This window comes from Canis lupus, chromosome 22 (genome assembly GCF_048164855.1).
Source record: "Canis lupus baileyi chromosome 22, mCanLup2.hap1, whole genome shotgun sequence".
Classification (NCBI taxonomy): domain Eukaryota; kingdom Metazoa; phylum Chordata; class Mammalia; order Carnivora; family Canidae; genus Canis; species Canis lupus.
Window position 1 is genome coordinate 21,943,297 of NC_132859.1, and position 12,667 is coordinate 21,955,963.

Sequence of the window (12,667 nt, forward strand, 5' to 3'; positions counted from 1 at the left end):
ATTAAGAAAATGAAAAGGTAAGCCTTTCAGAGAGAAACAAGATATTGTCAATACATGTAGCTGACAAAAACTTGTATCCAAAATATATAAGGAATGCCAATAAATTAAGAGAACCAGACATGCTTTAATAAGTTTCCTGGTTGCCCAACTGGGGAGTGACTTCCCGGCAAACTCAGATTTTTTCCAAGGGAGGAAATGACAGCACAAGCACACACCTTCAGTGTTCTGGAAGACGGTCGTCTCCTTCACAAAGGCAACATCTCCCTTCTCAACCAGACACCTGTATAGCAAGGGTTAGGTCAGGGAGGATCAATAGGAGTGGGAGATGGAGACACCCAGAGGGAACCACCGAGAAGATCACAACCCCTCCACCGGAGCCCCCAGGCACACTGCACACTGACCACATCCACACACACAACTAACACTCAGCTGTCCCTGAGAATTAGAGGGGAACAGTAATAGAAAAAGAAACCTGCTTATTTTTGTTTCTATTGTCGATAACCACTGTTTGGTTCCTTATTTTAAATACTGATTGGTTTCTCCAAAGAAGAAGTTTGTGTTCTCCTATTAACAGGCATATTCAAGGATGACTCTCATCAGAGATTAAAATCAGCGTGGGAGACATGATCTTGACGTAGTCTTTTCACATCCATATGTCTAGTCAGCCTTAATGATCACTAGTTAATATGCATCACTAGATATGTGTTCACACTTAATACCCAGAAAAACATTTCTCTGTGTTTAAAGTCCCTTATGAGAAATGTTGAATACAACATTAACAATCAGTTCTACGACATCCAGTCAGTTGGCAGTTGACATTAATGATTCATTTTCAGGAACACCTCTCTGGTTTTCTCTCTCTCCTAACTTCAGGTCTCTCTATACTTAGCTAGGATCAATTACTCTCATTCAATTTTCCTAAATTCCCTTTGCCCTGTTTCTTTCCTCTTCCTGCTCTTCATCTAATTCCAGGCCTGAATATGGATGACCGTCCGCCTCAGGTGTGTCTGCACCTCAGCAGGGAGGCAGCAGACCAGACACCTTCGTGATCGTTAACTTCTAGGCCTTCCTGCTTTCCTTGCTCTACTCTAGATCTGTGATTCTCACATATGGGCTGGGATCAGCAGCATCGGCACCAGCTGCGAACCTGTCAGAATTGCACATTGTTGGGCCCCACCCCAGACCTACTAGATCAGAAACTTCTTGGGTGCGGCCCAGCAAGCTGTGTTTTAACAAGCCCCCTGAGAGATTTGGTGCCCTAATGGTGAGAACCACTGTTTGAGAGGGCCACCTCCCTATTCTATAGAGCAATGACCAAAATGTTTTCCAGATTCCTGCATGCCTCTGTCTCTCCACATACCCTCTCAGCAGCACTCACTCTGACAGGTGCTCCTGCTTCCCAGAGAAAACAGATATCATTACATAGGCTTTCTTTCAGCCTCCCTCTGCCAAATCTGTCCGCCCAAGTCTCCAGTGCTCTTCTCCTGCTCTCTAGGCACAAAGAAGGAGTGGAGGTCTCCCTCCCAACAAAAGTGTCTTTCCCAGGTACCCTGCATCCCATCCCCACCCACACTCTTAGGCACCTTCCCATAGTTACCCTCTTTACCTTGTGTAATTGGAGTCTTTCTCCATTCACTGGGCTCTTTTTATCAGCATTCATACTTCTTTTCTTTTTTAAAAAGCAATAATCTCTATCTTGATCCCACACTGCTCTTAGTGATGGGCCTCCCTCCCCCACTCATCCAAACACTTAAAAGGAATCATTGCACTTTCCATCAGCACCCCTTCACACCACCCTCACTGACTCCTGCCAGTCAGCTTATGGGACTGTTGAATCTGCTCCCACCAAATCTAGGGGCCAGTTTGCCATACTCATTTTATTTGACCTCTCAAGGTCATCCTTTCCCAATTTGAAATATCATCTTTGTTATACACCAAATATAATGTATCCATGTATAAATAAGTCTTTGAAGTCTATTCTCTCCCACTGGTTTGTCATTCTTGCATGCAAACCAGTATGTACTGATCATAGTATTACAGTATTACATTGTATTATAATGTGATTTTTATATCTAGGAAAACAAAATTCCCCTTGTATAATTTCATTTAAAAATTCTTGACTCTTGTTTGGTCTTACTTTGAGAACTGACTCCTTCCCCCCACACTCCCCAATCCATCTGGTCACAGCTAAAACTAAAACTAAAACTTTACAATGCAGCTTTGCTGCATGAGTTATGTCAACACGAAGCCTTCACTGGAACTGGGCTGACAGTCCCATTTCCTGAGAATTGGGATTTTTTACATTGTGGTCTGTGTTTGACTGCTTCTTTATAACTGAGAAGCTAATAATAATGCTAGTCACAGACATTTTCTTTCATGTAGACTGAGAAATAGAGAAAACTATCCTGCAGGAAAAGAGAAAATGAGGCAGATGTGAAGAGGGAGAGAAGGAGGAGGAGGAAGAGAGAGAAAAAGAGGAGAAGTAGAGAAGGACAAAGAAGGAAGAATGTGTTTTCTTATGCTAAACATTCATTCTGGAATTCTAATTTAACTAGGTGTCCTCAATTTCATCTGGCAACTCTCACCTTGAAGTATCTTGGCTGATTTCTGAGGCTCAAGTCTCAGGCCTTATAAAGAGTAAGCACCTTCGGTTTTTTCACTTTCAACAAAGAAGACTTTGTTCATTTTATTAAAGGGAAAAGACATTAAACAAGTAGATAAAATATATAGTATTCTAAAGAGTGAAAATGCTTTAAAAATATAAAGCAAGAAAGGGGGATATGAAATATTGGCAAAGGCATATGTGTGTGTATGTGAAATTACAGTGGCTAGGAAAGACTCCCTGAGAAACCCTAAAGGAAATGAGGGAACTAGCTATGACATGAGTAGGAAGAGCACTCCCAATGAGGTAAGACCACGAGCAAAGGCCCTGAGGCAGGAGAGTTGATAAAATCACTGAGGCCATAGAGAGAAGTTCAAGGACAGAGCCTTGGAACACACCAACATGCTGAGGGTAGGAAAGTAAGGTGGAACCAGCAAAGAGACTGGAGTGTAGTAGCAGGAGAAGGAGGAGGGAATCCAAAGACTGTGGTGTCCTGAAGCCAAGGAGGAAAATGCATCCATGGGGAGGAAGTGATCCATGGTGCCAATAATGCTGGTAGATGAAGCATTGCAAGGACTGAGAAGTGGTCATTAGATTTATTTACCAACACAGAGGTCATTGGTGATTTAGAAGTGCAGCTGGCAGATGGTGATGAACCAAAGGGGGTGTGTGGTGGGAATATGCACCAGCAATGAGAAGATGAATTCTGTAGGTAATTTTAAAACAATAATAAAACCAACTCCACTAGTTGGGGGTGAGAGAGAGGAATAGACTCTTAAACTGGGTTCTGAGGAGACTGAAAGGAGAGAAATTGGAATGAGCGAGGATATTAAACTCCTTCAAGGAATTTTATTTTTGTTTTTTACTTTTTTTAAGATCTTATTTATTTATTCATGAGACACAGAGAGAGAGAGATTGAGAAAGAGAGAGGCAGAGACACAGGCAGAGGGAGAAGCAGGCCCCATGCAGGGAGCCCCACGTGGGACTCGATCCCGGGTATCCAGGATCATGCCCTGGGCTGATCTAAACAGTTGAGCCACCTGGACTGCCCAAGGAATTTTATTGTAAAGAGAAGAAGAGAAATGGGAAGTTGTCGGAGAGGAAAGTGAAATCAAAGAAAGATTTTACTTATGTATTTATGTTTAAGATGAACAAAACAGCAGCACATGTAGATGCTGGTGGAAATGACCTAGTAGAGAAGATGTGATGGTGCAGGAGCAAGAGGGAAGAAGTGCCAAGCAATGTCTTTGGATGGGTTGGAGGAGAGGCTGGTGCAGGTCCAGGACAGGGCTGAGTGAGGTGACCCAAGCAAGCGGAGGGAGGGCAGTGTCTGTGGGCACAGATGCCATATAGGGGTAGATGTGGCAGTGAGACACTGTGGCATTTCTTTGGACTGCTCCAGTTTTCTCAGGTAAAATAGGAAACAAAGGAATGACAGATGGAGGGAGATGTGTTGGAAGACTGAGGCAAGGAGAGAGTATGGACTCATCTTCTAGAAGAGTGCCTGGGGAAGGGACTAGGCACATGTGCACATTTGAGGTGGGTTCTCCTTGCTTTAATAGGGGGGAGAGGGTTGGGTCAGGCATCCCAGCAGTGAAGACACCAAGGAGTGGAACTTTGGACCTAACCAATGCCCTGCTTCAGCCAGGAGATCTCGGGCAGGCATTTGAGGCTATGCATGGGGGAATGATTACTGTGGTTGGCTGTGGAATGGACGCTGGGTGTGGAGAGGAAAAGGACATGAAGGGGAGACAGAATGGAGAAGAGTTTACAGGATCTGTAGGTCACAAGTCTGTAGGAATGAAGAGCTGTTGGAGTCAGGAAACCCAAGGGAGTGAAAAGGCAGGCAGAAGGTAGTGGGGGGAATGAGCCATCAGAAGCTAAGGTGGTTCCGTGGGTATCCAACCTCATTTAGGGAAGAGGGCAAGTTGTGTTTCAAGACAGAGTTCTGACCTTTCTGGGTCCTCTGTGATATCATATTAGTACCTATAAGACCATCAACCCTAATACCAATGCACTTTCTGATGTAAAAAAACAAAACCAAGAAACAACCCCCCCCCACACACACACACACATGCTACTTTAGCCTAAGTTTCATGTTTAGCATACATGTAGTGGGATCTGTGGAAATACATCATTATGTATGGCTTATGAGAGATAAAACTTTGGTGATGGCAGGACAAAGTCATCTGGCAGTGTGACAAATAAAGGGGTCCTTCCTAGATGCGTACACATTCTCTACACAGCAGCCAGAAAACCCTGATCCACACCACATGCTTACTGCCTCAAAGTGTCCCATGCTGCTCAGCATCCTTAGAAGTAAATCTATCTCCTTGGTCAGGCTGATAGGGCACTGAGACATGTCCAATGCCACAGCTCCGGCCTCTGTACCCGCACAATCCACTCCCTCCCATGCCCCACTTCAGGGCCTTCTTTTCTGGCCTCACACACAGCATGATTTGTCCCACCTCATGCCTTTGTCCTTGCTGTTCCTTCTTCCTTGATACTCTTCCTCTGTATTTTGTCAGGTCTGATTCCCTCTCCATATTTAATTCTCAGGTCACATGGTCCCTTCTGCTTGCTGAGACTTTCCCTGGCCACCATTTTCAAAACTTTCCCCTACCCAAGTCACTACTACACCAGCCCCCTTGGTTCCTCTGTAGCACTTACCACAGTCAGGAAGTGAATGGCTCTCATGGCCCTCATTTATATGTTTATTGTCCTGCTCTCCCCATGAGACAAGTGCAGGGGAGCTACATGTGTCTTGTTGCTGCTACCCCTCTACCTAGACCAGTACCTGTCACATAGTAGGTGCTCAATAAAGGTTTCTTGAATGGCCGGAGGAGCACAGGAATACCTATTTTTAAAATGTACTCATTAGGGACTCCTGGGTGGCTCAGTGGTTGAGTGTTGCCTTTGGCTCAGGTCGTGATCCCAGGGTCCTGGGATTGAATCCTGCATCAGGGTCCCCAGAGGGACCATGCTTCTCCTTCTGCCTGTGTCTCTGCCTCTCTTTGTGGGTCTCTCATGAATAAATAAAATCTTAAAAAAATAAATTTTAAAAATAAAATAGAATTTACTCATCAGCCAGGTGTAAGAAGCACATGTCCAATACTCCTCCTCTAACTTTAAACTGGAACTCTGAAAGGTTCTGTGACTTGTTCACATCATACAGAAGAAAAGAACAAAAGTAGAACCAGGGTCATGACCCTGCACCCGTTATTCTTGCCTCTCCTCAGGTGCCCTAAGTCAGCTGGTCTGCAGAAAAGTGTTCCAGAAAGGAGCTGGTCTTGAGTCCTTGGGGCTAGTGGGAATTTGCAGTTCTGTTTTCTAATTCTGGTTCCTCCTATATGCAGCACCCAGATTCTGGGGCGGTAGAAAAGGTGAAAAGGACAAGAAGTTCACTGGATCGGTGCCAAAGAGAAAGGTGCTGCACGGATACTACTCACCTGAACGCTCCACTGAAGCCATAGTATCTCTCATGGTTGTTGGGAGCACATGTGTGGGCTGGGTCGCTTCCACCACTGCACAGAGCACAGAGATTTGAATTTGGATCAGATCCAGGGGCACAGCTTTGACTGAAGAATTCATCTGTGCAGAAAAACACAAGAGGTCAGCTCTTCTTGCCCGTGTTAGCAAGAAAGCTGCAGAATTTGTCTCTAGAACTACCAGAATGGTGTAAAGACACATTCAGGTGTTTGGTACCATATTATTACAAATAAGAACCTTTTGCAACTAGAGTAAAAAGGGACTGGCTGAAGTTGGCACAAGGGTCTATGGGATAGAAGTGACACAGGGTGGAAGTATGGAAGGACAGACACAGATGTGATCCTAAGAGAGTAAACAAAACCAAAAGCCCTACCTGGTTGATACCCACATTTTTCCTGATCTCTGCTATCCTTACCCTCCCTTATAAGTTATCCCATCTTGATCCAAATCCAGGAAGGGGCCTGAGAGGCCCAGCTGCCAAGCCCTGGCTGGACCCCAGGGCACTGTGGTGAGGACATCACATAGGCCCCACGCTCCTGGAACTCAAGTCCATGAGCAACAGTCATAACTCAAGGAGCCACGCCAGTGAATCTGTACCCCCACCCCCTACTCCAGCTTGCAATGGGAAAGACAAATATGGTTCTCTAGAGCTACAGGTAAAGGAATCTGGTACAGGCCTGGAAATCAGGGAGAGGCCTCAAGTCGAGAGATGAAGAATGAATAGCAATTACTTAAGTGATGGGTGAAGGGACAAGAGTTTTCCAGACAGGGAGGAGCATATGTAACGGCCTAGGGGAGGCATTGGGGTGGGGGGCAAAGGCACAGAAAGGTTAGTAAGAGTTTATTGGGCTAGGCCCAAGAGTGAGTTGGGAGGAGGCAAGGTCCAGACCTGCTTTTGCTCCTTTGTGTAAGTTTTGTTCTTTATCCTTAGAGAAATGGGGAGCTTCTGAAGGGCTACAGCAATGCTGGACCAAGGGTAGTGGGCAGGATATTTCCAGAACTGCACTTTGTAAAGATTGGTCTACCAGTGGGAATGGAATGGAATGGAATGGAATGGAATGGAATGGAATGGAATGGAATGGAATGGAATCCAGGGAAGATATGGGGTGCAGGCAGCAGGTTACTGTAATAGTCCAGGGGAGATGAGGGCAGTTTGGACTAGAACAGCACACATTGGGAGGGAGACAGTGGAGGGACTCATCACTGCTAATGGATTGGTGCATGGAGGATGACAGCTTGGTTTCTAGCGGGGGCTAATGGATGGACCGTAGGGTCCTCCACCAAGCTAGGCAGCTCTGGAGCAGGCTCAGCAGAAATTATGCATTCTATTTAGAGCTTAATTGCTTTTGAGATATCCAACTAGATAGCATTAATAGGCAGTTCAATATACACAGGTGTGAAGGTCAAGCAGGGATCTGTGCTAGGGATAAAGACACAATAGTTATCAACATATAGATACAATAGTAATAATAGCAAACATTTATCTAGTGCTGGCTATATGCCTAGTTTTGTATATATAATATTATTTGTTTAGATGGCAAATGAGGCTGTAGTCATGGATGTGAGTGCCTGTGGAGGAAAAAGTTGCTTTAAGGAAGTGAAACATGTATTAACCAGACTGGGAAAGGGGACTTTGAAGGGGCAGGAGAAAAATCAATCCAGTGTGTTTTCACAAAAGCCAGAAGATAGTGTTTTGGGGTTATCTGAAGAAAGAGAAGCCATGGAGTAATGGACTGGAGCATGACATTCCAATTCAGCAACATGGAGGTTACCGGTAGCCTTGACCAGAGTCCTTCTATGGAAGGACACAGAGAAGCCAGAGGACAGGAGTGGAGGGGTGAGTGGGAGAAGAGTGGCTCAGACCACGCTGTTAAGAAGCCTGGCAGGAAAGGAGGAGAAACAAGTCAGAAGCTGGAGGAGACTGCTGAGCAAGGGAGGACTTTTAAAGATGGAAAACACTGGATGTGTTTAATGTTGAAAGAAATTATTGGCTACACTAGAGAGAGAAGTAGTAACCCAAGGTATGAGGCACTCGGGAGGGAACCAGGGGATGGGCCCACACCCAAAGTACAGGTGGAGGGAGGCTGAGCAGGTACAGCCATGAAGAAGCCCTCAGCTTTGGCCAGGGGATGGTGACGGGGAAACTTTCTGACCATTTCAGTTGTCTCTTGCTGCTGAGATGAATCATCTGCTGAGAAAGGATGGTAAATGGGAGTGGGTTGGAAATGTGTGGATAGTGAGGACATTAGGATGATTATTGGGAAGTGTGGGGGTGTGGAGTGGCGACACAGTGAGGGTATGACTCTGAGGGGCCCACTGAGGCCAGCAACTGGGGCATTTCCAGCGGAATGAACCACTCTGCCCCATGACTTCTCCAGCCATGTTTAGCTGCAAAGGTACAGAGAGTGAAGAGAGCAGGTAATAGGGTTCATGCAGAGGTGAGATTTGTCAGATGCCTGGGGAAAGCAGGGGACCAGGAGCCTTTTAGGTATTGGCAAGAGTGCTGCTAAAATGATCAGTATGAGAATCTAAGGAAGATAAGTGAAAAGGCACCAAGTGAAAGGACTTGCTGGTACATGATTTTCAGTCCTCACAAAGCAGCCAGTCTGGTTTCTATGGGAAAACAAAACACACACACACACACACACACACACACACACACACCACTCTTGCTCTACAACTGACTTGTTCCCGGAGCCAGTTGTAACACGTAAAGGCTAGGGTATTTCCCTGATATCTGCCCTCTAGGCCAAGCCACTCTCAGAAGGAAGGAGGTTAGGGGAAAGGGGAGCACCTGCTCATAGAGAGATACAGCTCACCTGTAATAGCTGCCCAACTCTTGACCCCACTACCCGTTTATGCCATCCTTTGGCTTTCCGTGCCATTGAACTGATTCCTGTCCTACACAGGCATAGGCGCAAGGAAGGGGCTGGCCACATCGCCTCCCAGAACACACTTACCAAATTTGCAGGACCCAGTTTTGTTGTATATTAAACCCATGGGGATGATCCAGCCTGCAGAAGTACCAACTGCAGGGTGGCAGGACTTCTTGCCTTGCAGAGAGTACCAAGTGAGGGAGGGATCTGATTTCTTAATCACTGCCACGACGTAATGACCTTGCAAGAGAGATAGCAAAATGCAAGTTGAGTAGCTCCAGGACCCTCTGAAAATGTATTCTAGGGCTGCTACAGTTAGTGCCTGCCTGCCACTCTCCCAGGGGAGGGGGAAGCTTGAGTCCCTCCCAATAACTATCATTATTAGGTATGGGGCCAAAAAGTCTGACACTACTGCTCTCCAGGCATGTCCACATACATATATCCAGAAATATTTACACACATACTTCATACTTTTTCATTGGAATCCTGTTATACATTCTTTACAGCAAGATGCTTTGTAATCCCTCTATTGGTGGGCATTTATGTTGTGACCCACTTTGCCATATTACAAATAATCTACATAAATCCTTGTACATATAAGTGTGCTTCTGTTGAAATCCAAAAGAAAGAACTTTAATAACTTCCTTTTTATTTTATTTTTTTAACTTCTTTTTTAAAGTTAAGTCTGGGCACTTGGGTGGCTCTGCCTTTGGCTCAGGTTGTGATCCCGGGTCCTTGGGAGAGGGAGTCTACTCCTCCCTCTGCCTAGGTCTCTGCCTCTCTCTGTGTGTATATCTCACGAATAAATAAATAAAATCTTAAAAACTAAAATTAAGTCTGATTTTCTAGATTTATGATAACATCATTTTCTAATAGTGGTGATTGACTCTCTTTTTTCTCCAATATTAGAGATATTTTTCTAATCTTTTAAATCATACTGCATTCATTTCCAAAGCGATACCAAGTGTCTTTGTTGGGAGTGGGCCTTTCTTCTCTTATTCTTGATTCTATTGGGAACACCACTGATACTTCATATATTCTTATCCCAATACTCTACAACTGAATTGTGCTTATTGAGTGAGGCCTAAACAGCAAAGCTGAATTTATAAGAAGATTAGAATCCTAAATCTTCAGAATTAGAAGATAATGTGATCCTCCACCACCACTCCGAACCCCCCTCCCTACTACACTCCCTTTCTTGCCATTGTGGTTTAGGTTTCTACATATTCAAGCCTGGAAAAATTGGAAGTCTGCATTGCAGGTGGAAGACCTGCCTTGCCAGTTACTTCCTGAATAACCTCAGACAAGCCACTTATATCTAGGATCCTCAATTTCTCCTCAGTAAAATGGTGACAATGATACCCATCGGGAAGGGGGGTTATTTGGGGGATCAGATGTCCTAATATGGGCACACTGTACAGTATTAGGATAGTATGGGGGGAGGTTACATTGCTGGGTTTCAGTGGTGCTGCTAGTGGCACAAACCGCACCAGAGCCCCTCTCTCAGTGCAGCAAATTCTCCTAAGGCCACAGCAAACCCTTGCTTGCCAAACTGTGCTCTGTTACACCATTCCAGCAGCCAAATACATTAATAGTGCCTTTCTGGATGTGTAACTATTCCTGCACAAATGGCATTAATTATTACCATCCTGTGTGTGTGTGTGTTTGGGGTTGATCCCTCTCTGTCTCTACTCAAATCTAACCTTCTCCATCACAGCCAGTCACCCTAAACTGTCTTCTAAGCATCTTTGCTGACCTGCATTTGCCTATTACTGCAGTTCCTGGAAATTTCAACCATTCTTGAAGCAGAGTTCTTTCTGACTTCATGTATTCTATAATCGATAGAGGGCATGGCTTATGAAATACCAGCCCTTAGTGTTGGGGATAAGACACAAGTCACTGAAGACTGTTAGCCATAAAAGCAGAGGGGGAGAGAGACAGCATATCATAGGGCTTGACTCCTGTTGCACATGGAGGGGAGCTGCTGCAGGGGAGCAGCTTTGCACTCTAGAGGCCTTGGTGGAGTGTGGGGCTGCAGGGCCTCTGTGACCCTGTGCTCAGCAGGGAACAGAGATGTTGCTGGTGCTGTGGTGGTCCAAACCCACCCACCTCTCCCAGTCCACCTGTCTCATAAGAAACTCCAAACCCAAGGATGCACTTGTTTTCATCTCAGGATCCTCTACCACAGTTGTTTTTCAGCCTCCATGTGCATCAGAATCAGCTGGAAGGCTTGTTAAAACAGAGCAGTGGCCTCATCCTTGGAGTTTCTGACTCAGTAGATTTGGGACGGAGCCCAAGAATTTGCATTTCTCATAAGTTCTCAGGTGATGCTGATGCAGCCAGTCCAAGCACCACACTAGATTGAGAAACACTGCTCTGTTTTCCAAAATTAAGTACTTCGGGGACAGATACAGACCCTCCCTGCTATGTAGAGATACAAATGGGAGAACTTGTCACCTAGTCTATTCTAAGGACAAGACCAATTCCTCTGTCAAAATCAGCTGGCTAAGAGCCAAAGGGTTGAGTTCATTTTCCTCCTCCTCTTCATTAGAGCATCTATGACTCTCCTCTCATGAAGCCTCCACTTGGCCCAGAAGTGCTAGGGATGGGCTCCTGCCTCCTGGTACAGAGAAGGCAGGCAGCATGTGACAAGGATAGGGTGGTGTGGGAAGGGCAAGGGGCTTCCAGTCACACTACCTCTTATCAAGCCTGGGTGCAGCCACTCCCCAGCTGTGTGGCTCTGGGACTCACTTTCCCCATCTACACAACACGGGATGATGATGCCCACATCCTAGAAGATTGCTGAGGAGAGTAGACGGGAATAGTGCAAGCAGGGGTCCTTTGTTGACTGTAAAGTACCCCACAAACAGTAATTATTGCCACAGCTTGTGACAGATTTGCTCCTTAACAATAACCTGTAGTGGTAGTGGCTCATTCTCCCAGTTTCTTTTTTTTCTTTTTTCTTTTTTTTTTTTTTTTTACAACTCTAGTAACTTTGGTTCATTTTTAAGACTTCCCTCACCTCTCCCCAACCATGGCCTGTACCTCTGAGCCCCAATGTTACTGATTCTGACTCACCTTGTGCAGGTGTATTTACACATGTAGACTCATCCTTGGGCACTAAAAGGAAAAACAGTCAGGGTTCATGGCATTAAACTGTCATATTGCTCAACCCAAAGTCATGAGTTTCTTAATCTCAAGACTGAGGAGTAAAATAAGAAACATTAGCTAAGCAGTTTATCACTGGTTGTCAACAAGCCAGGATTCTGCAGCTATTAAACCCTTCTCATCCCTGTCCTTTGCCATATGAACATCAGGTTCCACCTCAGAATCTCCCCAACCCTCAGGGAGTTAGAGAAAGAAAATGAGATGTCCTTCGAAGAGGATCAGAGACCACTGAAGATCTTGACCCAGATCCTTTTGCATTGGCTAAGTGACTCAAGTCATCCTGACATCTTTCTTCCCTCTGGACTGTGGTAGGCAATCATTATATTCTTGTTATGTTGGAGGGGCAAAAGCCAGTCCATGGAGTCAGAAAAACCTGGATACAATCTTCATTCTACCATGGACCATCACGTAACTTCTCTAAGCTGCAGTTTTTATATCAGTAAAACGGAGTTATCATTATTTACTTCACAGAGTTTTTTTTTTTTTTTTTGAAGGATAGTGTATGGTTTCCTTCTCACTGCCTAGCAGATAA

General features: G+C 45.1%; 1 protein-coding gene and 1 long non-coding RNA gene across 4 annotated transcripts in view; one reads left to right on the forward strand and one right to left on the reverse strand.

Annotated features, from left to right (window-relative positions):
* Positions 1–12,667, reverse strand: part of LOC140614005 (inhibitor of carbonic anhydrase-like) — a 56,340-nt gene that overhangs the window by 3,156 nt on the left and 40,517 nt on the right. For all 3 annotated transcript variants that reach the window (XM_072792695.1, XM_072792694.1, XM_072792696.1), the window contains 4 exons: positions 12,046–12,087; positions 9,052–9,207; positions 6,052–6,193; positions 216–280 (listed from right to left, as the gene is read on the reverse strand). In XM_072792695.1, coding sequence (XP_072648796.1) covers positions 216–280; positions 6,052–6,193; positions 9,052–9,207; positions 12,046–12,087 — 405 coding nt within the window. The remainder of the gene's footprint in view (positions 1–215; positions 281–6,051; positions 6,194–9,051; positions 9,208–12,045; positions 12,088–12,667) is intronic.
* LOC140614006 (uncharacterized) overlaps positions 12,272–12,667 on the forward strand; it is a 34,571-nt gene continuing 34,175 nt past the window's right edge. The window contains exon 1 of the long non-coding RNA XR_012014911.1: positions 12,272–12,443. This is a non-coding gene — a long non-coding RNA (uncharacterized lncRNA). The remainder of the gene's footprint in view (positions 12,444–12,667) is intronic.